This window comes from Varanus komodoensis, unplaced genomic scaffold (genome assembly GCF_004798865.1).
Source record: "Varanus komodoensis strain SLA01 unplaced genomic scaffold, ASM479886v1 scaffold1, whole genome shotgun sequence".
NCBI lineage: Eukaryota > Metazoa > Chordata > Lepidosauria > Squamata > Varanidae > Varanus > Varanus komodoensis.
The window spans coordinates 71,497,461-71,511,985 of NW_025335268.1; the positions used below are offsets into that span (position 1 = coordinate 71,497,461).

At 48.0% G+C, this 14,525-nt stretch overlaps 1 protein-coding gene across 6 annotated transcripts in view; it reads left to right on the plus strand.

Moving 5' to 3' along the window:
* The window catches only part of MKLN1 (muskelin 1), a 99,069-nt gene that overhangs the window by 59,238 nt on the left and 25,306 nt on the right, over positions 1 to 14,525 (plus strand). For 4 of the 6 annotated variants that reach the window (XM_044428556.1, XM_044428590.1, XM_044428581.1 and 1 more), the window contains 4 exons: positions 1,552 to 1,664; positions 9,814 to 10,029; positions 11,199 to 11,420; positions 12,649 to 12,778. In XM_044428556.1, coding sequence (XP_044284491.1) covers positions 1,552 to 1,664; positions 9,814 to 10,029; positions 11,199 to 11,420; positions 12,649 to 12,778 — 681 coding nt within the window. The remainder of the gene's footprint in view (positions 1 to 1,551; positions 1,665 to 9,813; positions 10,030 to 11,198; positions 11,421 to 12,648; positions 12,779 to 14,525) is intronic. The other 2 variants (XM_044428563.1, XM_044428548.1) reach the window with 1 other exon arrangement.

Sequence of the window (14,525 nt, forward strand, 5' to 3'; positions counted from 1 at the left end):
GCTCGGGGGTTTTATTTCCACCCATTTGCATCCGATTAATTTCTCTCTGAGATCATCACAGTCGCCCTAAGCTTTGCATGATGATTTGTCCAAGGCCCGGCAGGATATGTGGCTTGTGCCAGATTGGTGTTTTTTCTCCCTTAGCCATCAATCGGGCCATTGTGAGAAATGTGGGTTTTGTGGGCTGTGAGAACGGAGGCGCACAAAAGGACTTGCTCTTTGCAAAGAACATTTGCTGCCCTGCGTCCAGAAGGGAAGGGCAGTTGCAGTTAATGTCCCAAGATAACCTTTTAGTGGCCAACAGCAGCCTCAGGGTTAGTATGGGCAAAGGTCAGCACCAAGATCTCTCTTAGCGCTGTTTTTAAAACTGATGTTTTGTTGTATAATACGGCAAATTGACTGGATGTCTTTTAACTAGTACGTTAGGATCTTTCAGTAAATTGCCCTGGGGTGGAATCCTTCAAGGTTGCTTTTAAAGAAAGGTCGCTAAAGCAGTGAGTTTCAGACTCCTTTAGGAGATGCTTTCTGTATCACTTTCTATTGCTCACTAGTTACTTGTCCGACCCAAAGATGAGGCATGGTCAGGATCAAGATTCAGCTGCATTCAGATGTTGGAATTGGAGGAAGAGTGCGGTGGGGAGTCACGTTGGCATGACTAATTTCCCTGCCCTGTTTGGATAACTGGTACTTGGCTGTTTTGCGGTAGGGGTGGCTGTGGCATTCTGCTGGAAGGTGGCTTCGCTTTTTCTCATCCCTCTCCCTGGTAGAGGAGGATCTCTTTGTATCTCATTCCGTAAGACTTGGCTGGTTCCCCCTTCTCCCCATTGGCGACCTTGCTCCTCCTCCCCTCCCTCTGGCCCCTTTCTTTCCAAACTGCCTAGATAGCATGGAAGAGTGAGTGGGACATGACTGGAGGCCGTGCGGTGTATGGAAGCAGAATTGATCTGATGCTTGTTAGCGCCTAAGGTGACGGGACGTAAACATGTCGTTCTAACCGTCTTTTAGCAGAGCTCAGAACCCACTAAAGTACAGGCTAAGCTGGAAGATGCAGCGTGTTCTTGTTCTTTGTACAGGGTCCTTCGTCTCCAGAAACTCTCCTGCAGTCCCAGTGCAGTTTTCTGCCTTGAATCCTAGATTTTTAAGATTGTCACAGGCTTGAGTAAACCTGGATCTTTCTTTTATCTGATTGTACAGCTTTGCTTTTTATTCCCCCCCCCCCCACTATCCTATTATTGATTCCCTGGAGGCACTTAAGCCTCTTTTAACACATAAATAGTATCAAAGCCTAGATGCCTTCAAAGTCTTCTAGTAGTCCAGGAACTTCTTATCCAAGCCCAATTAGAATTCCTTTCTGTTTGCTCGAGACATGTCCTAATCCTGAGACATGTCCTAATCCTATCTAGGGTTTGCTGCTGGCAAATTAGAATAGTCCAGAAGAAGTGAGTTCTGAATTTCTGAAAGTGTTGTTGCACGCAAACATCCTAACAGTGAAGTTTATATGCTAAGTGACACGGTTCGCAAATTAATGTCTTTTTCTAAAATTTTGATTAGAAACAGTGTATTTGTTTGGCGGCTGGGATGGGACTCAGGACCTCGCTGACTTCTGGGCATACAGCGTGAAGGAAAACCAGTGGACGTGTATATCGAGAGATACTGAAAAAGAGGCAAGTTTCAAGTATTTTATTTTGTTTTCTTACGAGCTCACTGTGTGATCTGCATCTGGTGCTTGCCAAGATAACACAGTTCTTCCGTGTGCCAACTGCAGCTCAGCCTTGAGGCACTAGTTATGTCGGAAACTAACATTCCCTCCCTGCTAAGAGAATATGAAGTCATGACCCTTTTGGGTCTCAAACGTCTTTCATAATAGTTGATGGAAAAGTTGGCTGTTCCATTGTGGAGAAATAAACAAGATGCTTTGGCAGAACAGAATGAAAAAAATGTTTGAAGGTTTCAAAGCTGGTTTGGGGACATCAGTTCAGAATAGCTCCGAGTGTGCATGTAGGAGCAGCACTTAGCTAAATGAAACTTTGGGAAATGGCAGGCATTAATTCACAGAGGAAAAGGCCGTCAGTGGCTACCAGTCCTGATGGCTCCAGGCCGCCTCCAGCCGTGCGACCGACCGCCTACCCCAGTTTCCGGGGAACGTGAGCGTGAGGGCGCTAATGAGTCATGGCCTGCTTGTGATCCAGGCCTACTGCTGGGGTCAGTGGCCCCTGCTCTGGTCCCGTGTGGCTTTTCTTACGTTGCTCCTCTCTGTAAGGGCCGAGCTTGTGTGGCGCAGTGGCTGAGAAAATGCGGGATGAGCTGGGAGCCTTTGTGGCTGGACTCTGCACTCTGCTGGGGGTGGGGGGGCTTAAGAAGTGTTCTCAGCCTCGGAGTCCTATTTGCAGTGTCGGGATGATACCGGGCCACTTCAGGGAGGTGTTAGAAGGATTTAAATTGGCTAATGTAGATAAAGCATGTTGAACGCTTGATTGTGTTTGGGTGTGCCCGTGTGTGTGTGTGTAAAATCTGGAGCTGCTGTTGCTTATGGTAGTGCTATTTTGGAGGAGGAGAGTGAGGGTGCGGGTCTCGCCTTGATTTAGTGAGGCATCTGGGAAGCTGCCTTGCACTGAGTCAGGCCTAGTATGGTCAGCTCTGACTGGCAGAGGCTCTGCAGGGTTTCAGATGGGGTCGGTCCCTCACCTCACCTGGAACCGCTGCAGATTGAACCTGGAAACTTTTGCAGGCAAATCGAGGGCTCTCTCAGGGAACTGCAGTCCAGCTTTGAGACCAAGGAGCTCAGTCCAGTGGCAGAAATCTGAGACGAACGCCTAAGGTCAGAGACTGGGATAAATAAGTCCAGCAAGGGAGAAACTTGGAGTGTTCCTGTAAGAGGAAGGGCAGCATGTTCATAAACAAGTTGCTAAAAGGAACAATCTGTTGTACCTCTGAGCAGCTGAGAATTTTGAATGGATTCTAAGAATGTTTTTGTTTTTGCTTTTGAGTTCTAGCATGTTTGTTCAGGTCTTGTGCCTGAGTGGATTCGGTTATAATCCTGTGCCCAGTTACCTATGAGAAAACTGTCCTGAATTCCATGGGCATGGTTCTGAGTAGACATGTACAGGATTTGGGCTTTAAATAAACAACTTTTAATGACTCCCTTTCTCTCGGATTTGCAAGTTGCCAAATCATTCCATTGCTTTGTCTTAACCTTTATTTATCGTAAACTATTTTAATTAATAGTAGAGCATTTTGCTGCCACCCAGTAAGTTTAGCTGCCTGGCCAATTTCAAAGCTTCAGAATTGAAAAAAAAAATTAAATCCGTGCAGTATCTAAAATCAATATATAGGAGACATTACTCTGGTCATATGAATATTGGGTTTTTGTCCCGTAGTGTCTTTGGGATGCAGCCCTGAGGTTGCAGAAGGAAAAGAACACACTTTAACTTGGTCCAGGGTGTTCAGGCCGGGCTACAAACCCATTACCAGGAGGTAGCAAATGAGTCAGAACTCTAGTGGATGCAGCTTATTATGCAAATGTATTTCACCGTGTCTTGGCATCTGTATGGAGCTTGCTTGTGTTTTTGACCTGTTTTGGTGTTGGTTCAAGAAGTGCTAGAACAGGTGATAGTTGTGATGCCCAGGTGTTGGCCCGGAGACCTCCGTGGGCAGGAGGAAAGAGAGAAAGCCTGTACGTAGAGGAAATGTTAAGACTTGTAGTTGAGAAATGGATGTGCGCCACCTGCAATTTTCATTTCAATTTAGTTTCTATCTCTAACGTACCCCATAGCCCATTAGGGCCCTCTGAATGGAATACAAATACATGATAAAACAGTATACAAAAATCCATAATGCATAATGCAAGTAGTCTGTGTGTGTGTGTGTGTGTGTGTGTGTGTGTGTGTGTGTGTGTCAAAACAGCAAGCAATATCAAATGTCAGATATCAACAGTATTAAAATACAACAATGTCAAAAATGATAATACAACAAAATAACAAAGAATAATATCAAATTAAACAATATCCCATATCGATAATATCAAAAACAATAAAATTACAATAATAAACCCACAAGAACCTTGTGGGGGGGAACCAATGCCCAGCCTGACCCCAAACCAGCACCAAACTTGCCCCACACCCAAGACCGCAGCCACAGTCCCCGGAAATAAGATCCTGGTGCCCCACCCCGGCAGCCCAACACCGCCATCTCTATTTTACTGCCCATTTTAAGTTATTCTAAATTAATTAATTAAATTTTAAATTCCTTTCAACTTTGTTGTTTTTATGATATTGCTACTGTATTAAATTGTTTTTAGGCAATTCTTGGGGTTATGAAAGGTGGCGTGGCACTTTGGGGAGACCAGATTTGGCCTGGGCCCGGGGTGCATCACCTCTGAGCTCCGTGGTCGCTCAGCATTATAGCCAAAAAGAGAAGACCATCTGCATGTGAGTGAAGACCTTATTTTCCCAGGAGTTCTTCCAGGAATCTTAGTCTTACATTCTCTTAAGTTTACCATTTAAATTTTATACAGTATTTTATACTGTTTGATGCTTGAAATTGTAGTGGAGGGAGCTTCACCTATTGGACTGTGTAAAAAAGTAAAACCCAGAGCAGGAATGCCTTGAGTTTGGCGGAAGCTCCTGTATAAACTTTCCTCCTTCCTTCAAATCACAGTTGGACAGAAAAGTCAGGAGAGATGGTGTCTGCTGCGAGAGAGACCACGGGGCACCCTTTGCTAAATCTCCCTGTGGCACCTCTCCGGCCTTTGTGGCAGGAATGGGCGGCCGCGACATGTGGTGGCGACTGTGCGGCTTCAAAATGCCGGCGAAGAGCTGCATACTCGAACGCTGATGTGCACTAGGAACACAGACCACGAGCCTGCCGGGAAGGAAGATTGGCTAGAACCTTCCTCTTTTACTCAGGCCAGCAGCCTAACCTGAACTTAATTTGTCCTCATTGCAGTTGTTTGTCCCCAAGGTATCATTTGACTATTTGGGCCTTTGATTCTGAGAGCACCCAGCCCTGGGGGTAAGGAAGTGAGCACACAGCTGCTGGAAAGCAACGAAAAGGTTAAAGCACTCGCTCTGTGGAGATGGCTTGTGATCCAGGTGCAAAAAAGGGTTTGTTTTCCCAAGGACTCAGGAAAGGCTGATGTCAGTCTTGCTCGCTGGTAATGTCGCTCTTGGCTCCTGCCCTGCGTGATGGCTTGGGTTGCTTTGAGATGGAGCAGTCTGCGAAGGAGCTCATTAGTCCACGAGGCAACTCGAGGCCAAGCATGACTTAGCCAGAGGATCCAGCAAGATGGCGTAGCGGTGTGAGAAGGCACACTTCCCCCTCCAAAAAAGGAATCCTCTAAGCTCATCAAGAACATGAAATGGAAGAGCAAGTTACAGACTTGAGGTGGAAGGGATGATCAGTGTTTTGAGTCTTCTGTACAACGCAGTTAAAGCTGACGGTAGACCAACTCTGCATGAATGCACTGCTGAAGCAGCAGTGGCTTGGTTAACTTCTAGGAGAACTTACCCACGTTCTGTGCGGAACATTATTCGGGGAATTTATGAAAGCGTGCTGCCTGGTTCTCTTGAGCGAGATGGGGGAGATAATTTTTCTGAAAAGACAAATTTTAGACAGGAGATAATGCAGTGCAAAAGCTTGAAAACATTTCAGATCCCTTGGTGGCAGCATCGTCTTAGATTGTTGGACATGGGCTATCAGAACGTAAGTGTTACGCGGCTGGGGACGGCAGTACCTGCTGGCGCACTTCTCTCAGCCTGAGCTTACCTGGATACGGATACCCAAGGGTGTCTTCTGAATGGTTCTGCGAAAAGTAAGCACACGCGGTGTCAACGAGGGAAGGGGGCCTTCCCAGAGGTGCAGCTACTCAGCCAGAGCTGAGGCTTGGAGCTCTTCCTGTCTGCTTACTAAAACAGGGCTGCAAATGTTCTCTGAAGCAGGTACACACAGTTGTTGCAGTACAAAGAATGACCCTACCAGCAACCTAAAAATGCATCTGTAGTAATTTGTTGCTTGGCATTTTGTAGAGGAAATAATGTTGGTATGATTTAGCTCATTATGATGTTGTTGTTGTTGTGTACTGTAAAGCCATCTCTGATCTGTGGCAACCCTGTGAACGAAAGCCTTCCAAAATCTCCTCTACGTGACAGTCCTGCTCAATTCCAAATTCGAGCCGGTTGGCTTTGGTGATGGAATCAGTCCATCCCATACTCGGTCTTAACCTTTGACTTTCCCTACCATGATTATCTTTTCCAAGGAGGTTTGCCTTCTCATGATGTGCCCAAAGTACAACAGCCTCAGTTTTGTCAGTTTCTGCCTCAAAGTTCTGGCTGGATTGGAAGTAGGACCCACTTGTTGTCTTTCTGTTGGCCCAAGATGTTCACAAAGCTCATCATACCTCTGTCTTAAAAGCAGTGCCTTTTACCCGGTTGGGTGAACCTGCCTAAAATTGAATGATTTCTCCTTCTCCCCCTCAGCTTGCACAATACTGTCTGTTAAACCTGCTGTTATTTAAAGTAGGGGTTAACCGTTTTAGCCCAGTCTGGGTCTTCCACACTTCAGTGCTAGCTAAACAGATATACACCTTAAAAATTATGAATAGATGCTTCTGGTGCTAGTTCTGTCAAAGCAATCCCATGGGAGGTCTTTGGAAGGGTTTCCAGGAAGGAGTTGCGTGTGGAAACATTTTTTGTAATGAAAATTCCTTTGAATGTTGCAAGGAGAGGTCAGTAGGGTGTTCCATGTTGCATTCCTCTAGCTTCTCAATGCACTTGTGTGAAAAAGAACAAGTTGCGTTGGGGTTGGCTTGTGTTGATTGGGCTGCCTGGCAACAAAGGCCTGGCCCATTCCTTGTGGAATTTCTTCTTTATGGAGGGCCTTTTAGGCTCATTTTGTTTAGGATTTTCAGGAGATGAGTGAAAGCAAGTTTTGCTTCCACTGTTCTCATGCTGGGGCTGATGTGTGCAAACCTAGTTCTCCTAAAGAAAAGTTGATATACCTTTGTCGAAAGTGTACCAGGTCAAACTGCAGGTGATGGTTTACAGGGCAGCCAGTGTGACATGCGCGTTAGACTCGGACAATGTGGGGTCCCAGTTCCTGCTCCTCCTCGTAGTTCACTGAGTGACTTTGGGCCGGTCATGGACTCTCAGACTAACCTACCTCACAGGGTTGTTGTGAGGATAAACTGGAGAGGAGGAGAACCTCGTTCGCCGTGTTAGGCCCCTTGCAAGAGGAAGAAAGTTGGGTGTAAATCTAATGGGAGGGTGATGGTGGTGGTGATGAAGATGATGAAATGCATCCAGGGATGAAGCAATACCTGCATGTAGAAAGCGGGGATATGTAAAGGCTGGAGGTTTAAGCTGGCCTTCTCTCTGACTTGCCGGTTCTTAATGTGCACTGGCTTTTGGAGGAGTGTTCAGTCATCCTGTTGTATTAGTTGATACAATCTGGGTACCACTTTATCTCCTTTATACGTTTTGTGAGAAGGCCGTAGAGGTGTTCTGCTGCCAGTTGATGCTGCTTCATCATGGTGCCCCGTTAAAGCACTTGTAGTGCAGTCGTAGTTGATTTACTTGTGAGATGCCTGCCAACTTCTGATGGGCTGAAAGGTAGAATATACATCTCCAAGGGAAGGATGTGTCTGTTTATCCATTCGCGCCATAGCGCCAGGACCATGAGAACTAGAATGCCCGGAACTTGGCATGCACACTGAAGGAACCTCAGGGGCATGCAGCTTAGGAGTATTTTGCAGTGGGTGTGCATGGTTGAAACCCGCAAGACCTTCTTCAGCCGCTAAGTGCAGGCTTTCCCATCGGTTTGCGGTGCAAACCACTTGAACATAGGCGGGATTAGGAGGCTGAAGGACCGAGTGGCCTCTCCCTCCCCACTGCTGTAGAGCACCCTCTCCATCCAGGGCACAGAGATTCAGCCCCCTTCTCAGGGAACTGTGGGGTGGACCAGCAGCCAGGGTGCCCATGGGCATGGCTTCCACCAGCTGAGCCAGACTCAACCTGATACTTGCATAACTGCGCTTGCATCAGTCAGAGCAGTTTCAGCTCAAGTGTGGCGAGTTCCATTCGCTAATGCTTAAGAAAAAGCGACACTATCCAGTGAGTAACCTCCTCTCTTCCACTGGTGCAGCTTGTCTGCCAGCACAGGACCGTGGTCTGTGTCAGGCGGTGTGCGCTGGTCAGCCTCGGTCTGCGCTAAGAAGAAGGAGGAGGCCCACCTGCTTTCGCCTCTTTTGTGCATGGCTGTGCTACTTCAGAGTGATCAGGGCAAAGCAGGCTGCTTCAAAGCCGGCTTCCTTCTGAAACGTGCCCCTCGGGTCACGTGCCCCTTCGACCCACAGCTTGGGAGGGAAAGGTCACTGCTGAGCTTGAGTTTCAGGCCCAGTGCGTGCTGGCTTCTTCCAGTGAGAGTCAGTCTTGTGTAAGTGCACGGCTTTAGGAAGTGGTGAATTCTGCTTTGTGAGGCGCTCTTAAGCAGAGGCTACATAATGGTCAGGTTATATAGGAGTAAGAATAACGCTTTGGCCGCTTCCGGCTGTGCGCTTCTCTGTAAGTGCATGTTTGTTTCCACACCCTTAAGATGCCGCTGCAGATCAATGGCACACCCTCGTGTGAATTTAACTATTTCCCCCTTTGTTATCGGTGGCTCAAGGGCTCAGTGAATCTGCCCTCTGACAGAACCTAATTTCCGGTATGGCCTCATCCTGCCATGTGCCACCCCAGCATCTCTACCCACTGGCCCGCATGCACCAACTTGACCTTGACTGGTGCTCTGGGGACCGCTGGGAGTTGAAAGCCTTTTTTCTGCCGGAACGTGCGTAGGGTTGCACTCTGGGTGGCCTGGGAGGGGGCACGGCTCACTACTGGAGTACGTGCCCGCTAGAGTTTCCCACCATCCCGGTTGGAAGAGGAACCTCTGGTTGTGGGGGCTATACAAGCCTCTGTCTGGAGCCCCGCAAGGGAACTGCTTGCCAGTCAAGGTGCCTGTACTGCTCAGGTGGGCCAATGAGCTGTCTTGGTGGAAGAGAGCTTCACTTCGTCATGTGACCTGCGGAATTCGGAGTTGCCAGGAGCTGCTCATAGTAATAGAGAGTGGGCCAGCTCATGCTGAAACAGACCCTCTAGCTGGATCGCAAGCTGCAAGGCCCAGTGTGTTCCGTGTAAGCATTTGAATGCATGCAAGGTGAGGCGCAGGAGGCCTTGCTTTTAAGGACTTGCCTTCCCACTCCTCCCGAATCTTCCCACCCACTGGCTTTTCTCGACCCAGAGCTTTTGCCCCAGCAAAGTCTGCTGCCCCTCACAAGCCCTTTATTCCTGCAAACTGCAGCTCAGACCTGTGGCTTATGAGTTCGTCCTCCTGATGCCCACTTTTGAATGATGCTTCAGGGACTGGCAGTTGGTCCTTTGCCCTAAGCAAGGTGCGAGCTTTGGACCAGCTTCCGAAGGGTGCTGTGGAGGGGTGAGCCTAAAAGGAGGCGCAGGGGGAGACATTCTGGAGATGTACAGGTGAAGCATTTCCCCCTGAATAGCCGCAGGGCATGAGTGCTTCTGACATAATCTCACCCTTCTTCCAAGGCCTCCCCATCTCCACGTTACCCTCACAATCGCCTGGACTAAACTAAGGCTAGCTTACCAGCCAAGTTCTCCAAACAGGTTTCATAGATGATGAGCAGGAGTTTGAACCCAGGTCTTTGCGCTTGTGCTTCAGTGTTCTGACTTGTGCACCCTGTTGGCCATTGTGCATGGGTTGTACTTCAATCGGTGAATTTCATGCAGGCGTAACTTGTGTTCTGTTTTTTCTGCTCAGCAGAATGGCCCCAGTGCCAGGTCGTGTCACAAGATGTGCATTGACATCCAGCGACGACAGATCTACACGCTGGGCCGTTACCTAGATTCCTCTGTGAGGAACAGCAAGTCTCTGAAAAGTGACTTTTATCGCTATGACATTGACACAAACACATGGATGCTGCTAAGTGAAGACACGGCTGCGGATGGTGGCCCTAAGCTCGTCTTCGATCATCAGGTCGGTATGTCTTGCATATTAAGCAAAGCAGCCTGGCTGCTGCTGTTGATGAATATGGCATTGTCTTGTTTGCGATGCTTTACAAAGAATGGGAATGAGAGACCCGGCCTTGAATGGCTTACAATTTAACAAAACACAGAAAGAAGATGGACGATAGAAGAAGGAAGTAGAGGCAGGGGTAAACGGGGAAAGACAGTGCTGCTATTTTAGTCAGTGTACCTAGGCTTCTGTTAGGTAGGGCAGAGGTGGACAACCTTTTCCAAACCGTGGGCCACTTTACACCCGCATTCTTTCTCGGCCACCCTCCTGCCCCTCTCTTTGGAATGCATGCACTATCCAGAGATCTCCTCAAGTCCGTTTGCCCCTTCCTAGGGCTTTAAGCAAGTGCATGTAGCTTCTTGTTAGTGCTGCAAGGGAACAGAGAACAAGACAAAGGAAGAAAATGCCTAGAGAAGGTAAGTGTGGTAATAGAGAAGGAGAGATGGAGGAATGGAAAGACAGAGAGGAAGAGGGGGGGAAGTGCGTCCCATGCACAGAAGCACAAGGAAAAGCAAGTTAGGGTGTGTGAGAGAGAGAAGGAGAGAGGGAGTGCAAGCTGGTGAGAGAAAAGTGGGAGTAAGGCGGATGAGCGGCAAGAGAGAGTCCTGGGGCAGCTGGGGGTGGGGGGCATGAAGGGGCTATTTGGGCATCAAGGAAGATGGGCTACAGTCAGGCACATTCATTGCACAGCTGCCACACCTCCTCTGCCTCCCTCCCTCCCTCCCTCCCTCGCTCCCTCCCTCCCTCCCTCCCATGGGGGCTTCCTTTTCAAGTCATGTGGCCGCCTAGAGCCCCCTCTAATCTTCAGCAAGACGGTTTCCCCTGAGAAAGCTATTAATGGCCTGTTGCAAAATTTGAACGGAGTCTTTGGGACGTCGCAGTTCTGCCTCTTGAGTCACACCGTTCGCTGCATCACAGTTCTGTTCCCATTGTGGTCGCTGAACTCATCTTTTTGAAGAATGGAGGGCCTTCTGAATTGACATTCTCAGAACAACTCCAGGGGCTGAAAGACTATTCAGTGGTCAAATCTTAGTGAGCAACCCTGCTATTTTTGGGCCTTTAATTTAAAAGACCATGTTGAAGCTTATTGTGTGAGTGACTTTTTGAAGAAAATGCCTCATTCTTTGCAGATGTGCATGGATTCTGAGAAACACATGATCTACACCTTTGGAGGAAGGATTCTGACATGCAACGGAAGCGTGGACGACAGCCGAGCCAGTGAGCCGCAGTTCAGTGGTCTCTTTGCTTTTGACTGTCGGTGCCAGATGTGGAAGCTCTTGCGGGAAGACTCCTGCAATGCTGGCCCCGAGGACATCCAGTCGAGGATAGGGCACTGCATGCTGTTCCACTCAGTAAGAACTAGCACCACCTAAGTTCTCCTCAGCGATATTTTAAAAATAGGCCTGAAGTTAATTAGTAGATGAATCAACTAAAATGTTTATCGCTTGGTCGGGAGCAGTCGTAACTGCCCGGTTGCGGACAAAGGGCATGTCTTTTTGTTTCTTTCAAGCTCTGCTTGTTCCTATAACCAGCACGAAGAGAAAATACGAACATGCACCTTTCTTCCAAATAAATACCAGCTTTTCTTTATTAAAATGAAAGGTGTTCCCTTTTAATATCATAACCTGCTTTAATATCATAACACCAGTAGTGTTCTGGTGTTACGTAGGTATTTGATTTATGGGATCTTCAGTACTCTGGGGGCACACCTGTGTGAAGCACAGCTTTGCCTGTGTGAATCAGCACGTTTGAGGGCTTTGCTTCTCCTCTGTTTACAGAGCTCTAGTGGAGGAATTTCGGGGGGCCCTTTTCAGTCCAGGAGGCTAGTCTTTACTATGTATTTTCACACGCATAATAAAAATTGGTCCAGTTACTTATTTTTAGCCGTTAGAATGATTTCGTGGGTGGGGGTGTAGTAGACAACAGCGACAATCATCAGAATATTCGTTTCTCTTTTTGGTTTTGATGTGAATCTGTTATTAAATGTTATTATCTAGTTCAAACATATTGCTGTACAACAGACTTCCAAGTTCAATCAATGTAATCCCTTAATTATTCAGTTAATGGGCAACTGAGCCACTAAATTCTTTAAGCAGTTGCTGGCCCTCTCTCAAAGGATAGCAAATACACCAGATACCCATTTAAACTTAGATTTACGCAAGTATAAAAGCTCCTTAGTCCTTTTGTTTGCTTTCTGTGTGCCTCTCGCAATCATCTCATGCTTCCATTCTCCATTCCTCAGGCGGTGGCCTGAGGGACCAGCTCTGCCCCTCGGAGCTTTGCTAGCTAGTGCCATCGAGCTGCACTGACTAATTGTGCTGATGTGAGTAATGGGTCCTACACACAGCACAAGTATTTCTGAGTAGTTCTTTTTAAAGCCGCATCCCAGCGAATCCTTGAACTACTGTCAACTTCTTCTGAGTTAAAGAGGAGTTTGACTTGAGAGCTGCTGTTCAGAAGATTCTGAAAGCGTGGTGTGTGGGTGGCATGAGCCCCCGGACCAGAGCTCAGCGCCCAGAAACTCTGTGCATCAAGCACCAAAACACGTGCACTGAAATGTTTTTGATTTCTTCCTCTCAGAAAAACCGTTGCCTGTATGTGTTTGGTGGACAGAGGTCGAAAACGTACTTGAATGACTTCTTCAGCTACGATGTAGACAGTGATCATGTGGATATCATATCGGACGGCACAAAGAAAGATTCAGGGATGGGTGAGAGACTGGTGCATTTCTTTCGATTCCTCTCGATCCCGAGGAAAGCGTTTTGATTTCAACAGCTAACTTCTGCGTCCGGCATGGGAGGGTGTGGCGTTCTTACAGCGTGTCTGTTCTGCTAAAGATGCCCAGAATTGACTCAGAAGCATGCGAGCCGCTTCTTATGGGGGTCACACAGAATCTTGTACTTGCACATGCGTGTGCACCGCAGAGGTTTGTACGAGGTGTTTCCTAGCACCTCGTTGTGCTGCCTCGGATCGCTGTGAAGACTAAGCTATGCTTTATGTGTTAGTCCCATGAAAGCAAATGTATAATTAAAACGCTATAAATAGCTGCTCTGTGTCCCCGCTCCCTGAGCAGGATCTTTCTTGAGCCTGGTGGCAGCTGGGGGGGGGGGAATGATTGCTGAAGGGGGGAGTTAACTTCCTTCTAGCTCAGTTCCCCTCAAACTAAATACAGTAGCTATTTGTGTTTCCAAAACCACGTGTTAATTGCTTCCATGCAACAATCATAATTAACATAATCTTTCCTTACCGTCTCAGTCCAAGATAGATCTTCTTGTTCTGAATCAGTGTCAGTAATGGACTGGATGAGGGCGAACAAACTCAAGCTTAACCTAGAAGAGGCAGAGGCGTTCCTGGTCGGTCAAAAGGCAGATCAGGGAATAGAGGCTTGGCCTGTGCCCGATGGGGTCGCTTCTTCTTTGGAGACTTGCTCCCACAGCTTGGCTGTACCTCTGGATTCAGCCCTGATCCTGCATGCCCAGGCTCTGGCCAGGTGTACAACTGTGCATCTCAGGCATGGCGAAATATGCGTCAGTTGCATCGTGTTTGGACCGCTGTAACATACTCCACAGGAGTATATAAACCGTCCAGAGTGCCACGTGGCTGTTGTGGTGGTCTGTAAATGCCTGAAAACAAACAATTAAAATTCCACATATTTTTATTCCTTTGAAAACTGGTTAGACCAACTGATCTGGAATGCTGCAGCCAGACTGTGGCCCAGGCCCAGTTACGGGAAGCAGCTGCCTTCCCTGCTAGAAGAACGTCACTGGCTGCCAGGCGGTTTCCAGGCATGACTCAGTGTACTGATTTCGATGTACTTACCGTTTTTATCTGTGATTCTTCTATACCACTTAGCAGAATAAAATCTGTAAGTGGTTCATGTATACATATTCGAATCGCATTTAAAATGTATTTCCAAATACAATAATTTGTAGCAGCACAGGCAGCAGCAAGAAGGGCCTGTAAACTAGGGAAAGCCTGGGTGAAGAGGAGCGTTTTCAGAGCTTTTTGGCTCTGGCCTCTTGGCAGAGCAGCAGAGGCAGAGGCTGGGAGAGAGGCTGAGTGGCCAGGGGACTGGTGAAGGCAAGGCAGGAGCTGGGCAGGGGAGCAGGGGGCCAGGAGCAGCGGAGAGGAAGGGGGTGGGGCCAGAGGGGCTGGAGGGGCCGGGAGGAAGCAGGGGGCAGGGCCACCGGCCGGAGGGGCTGATAAGGCGTCTTCCTTGTCTGCGTCCCTTGGCTGTGGCCCGGGCTGTCCGGAGACTCCCTTCCCTGAGACACAGAGGTTTGTTTGATTGATTGTTTTGTTTGTGTGTGCTGTGCTTTGTTTTTCTTCCAATTTAAATTTAAGTTTATTTTATCCTTGTGTGTGCGTGCGAGTGGGTTTTTGTCTGGGAGAACTGGGCGAGTGAGAGGAACTGCAGGACAAACAAAGCAGGACCAAGGTAAGGTCTCGGAAGGGAT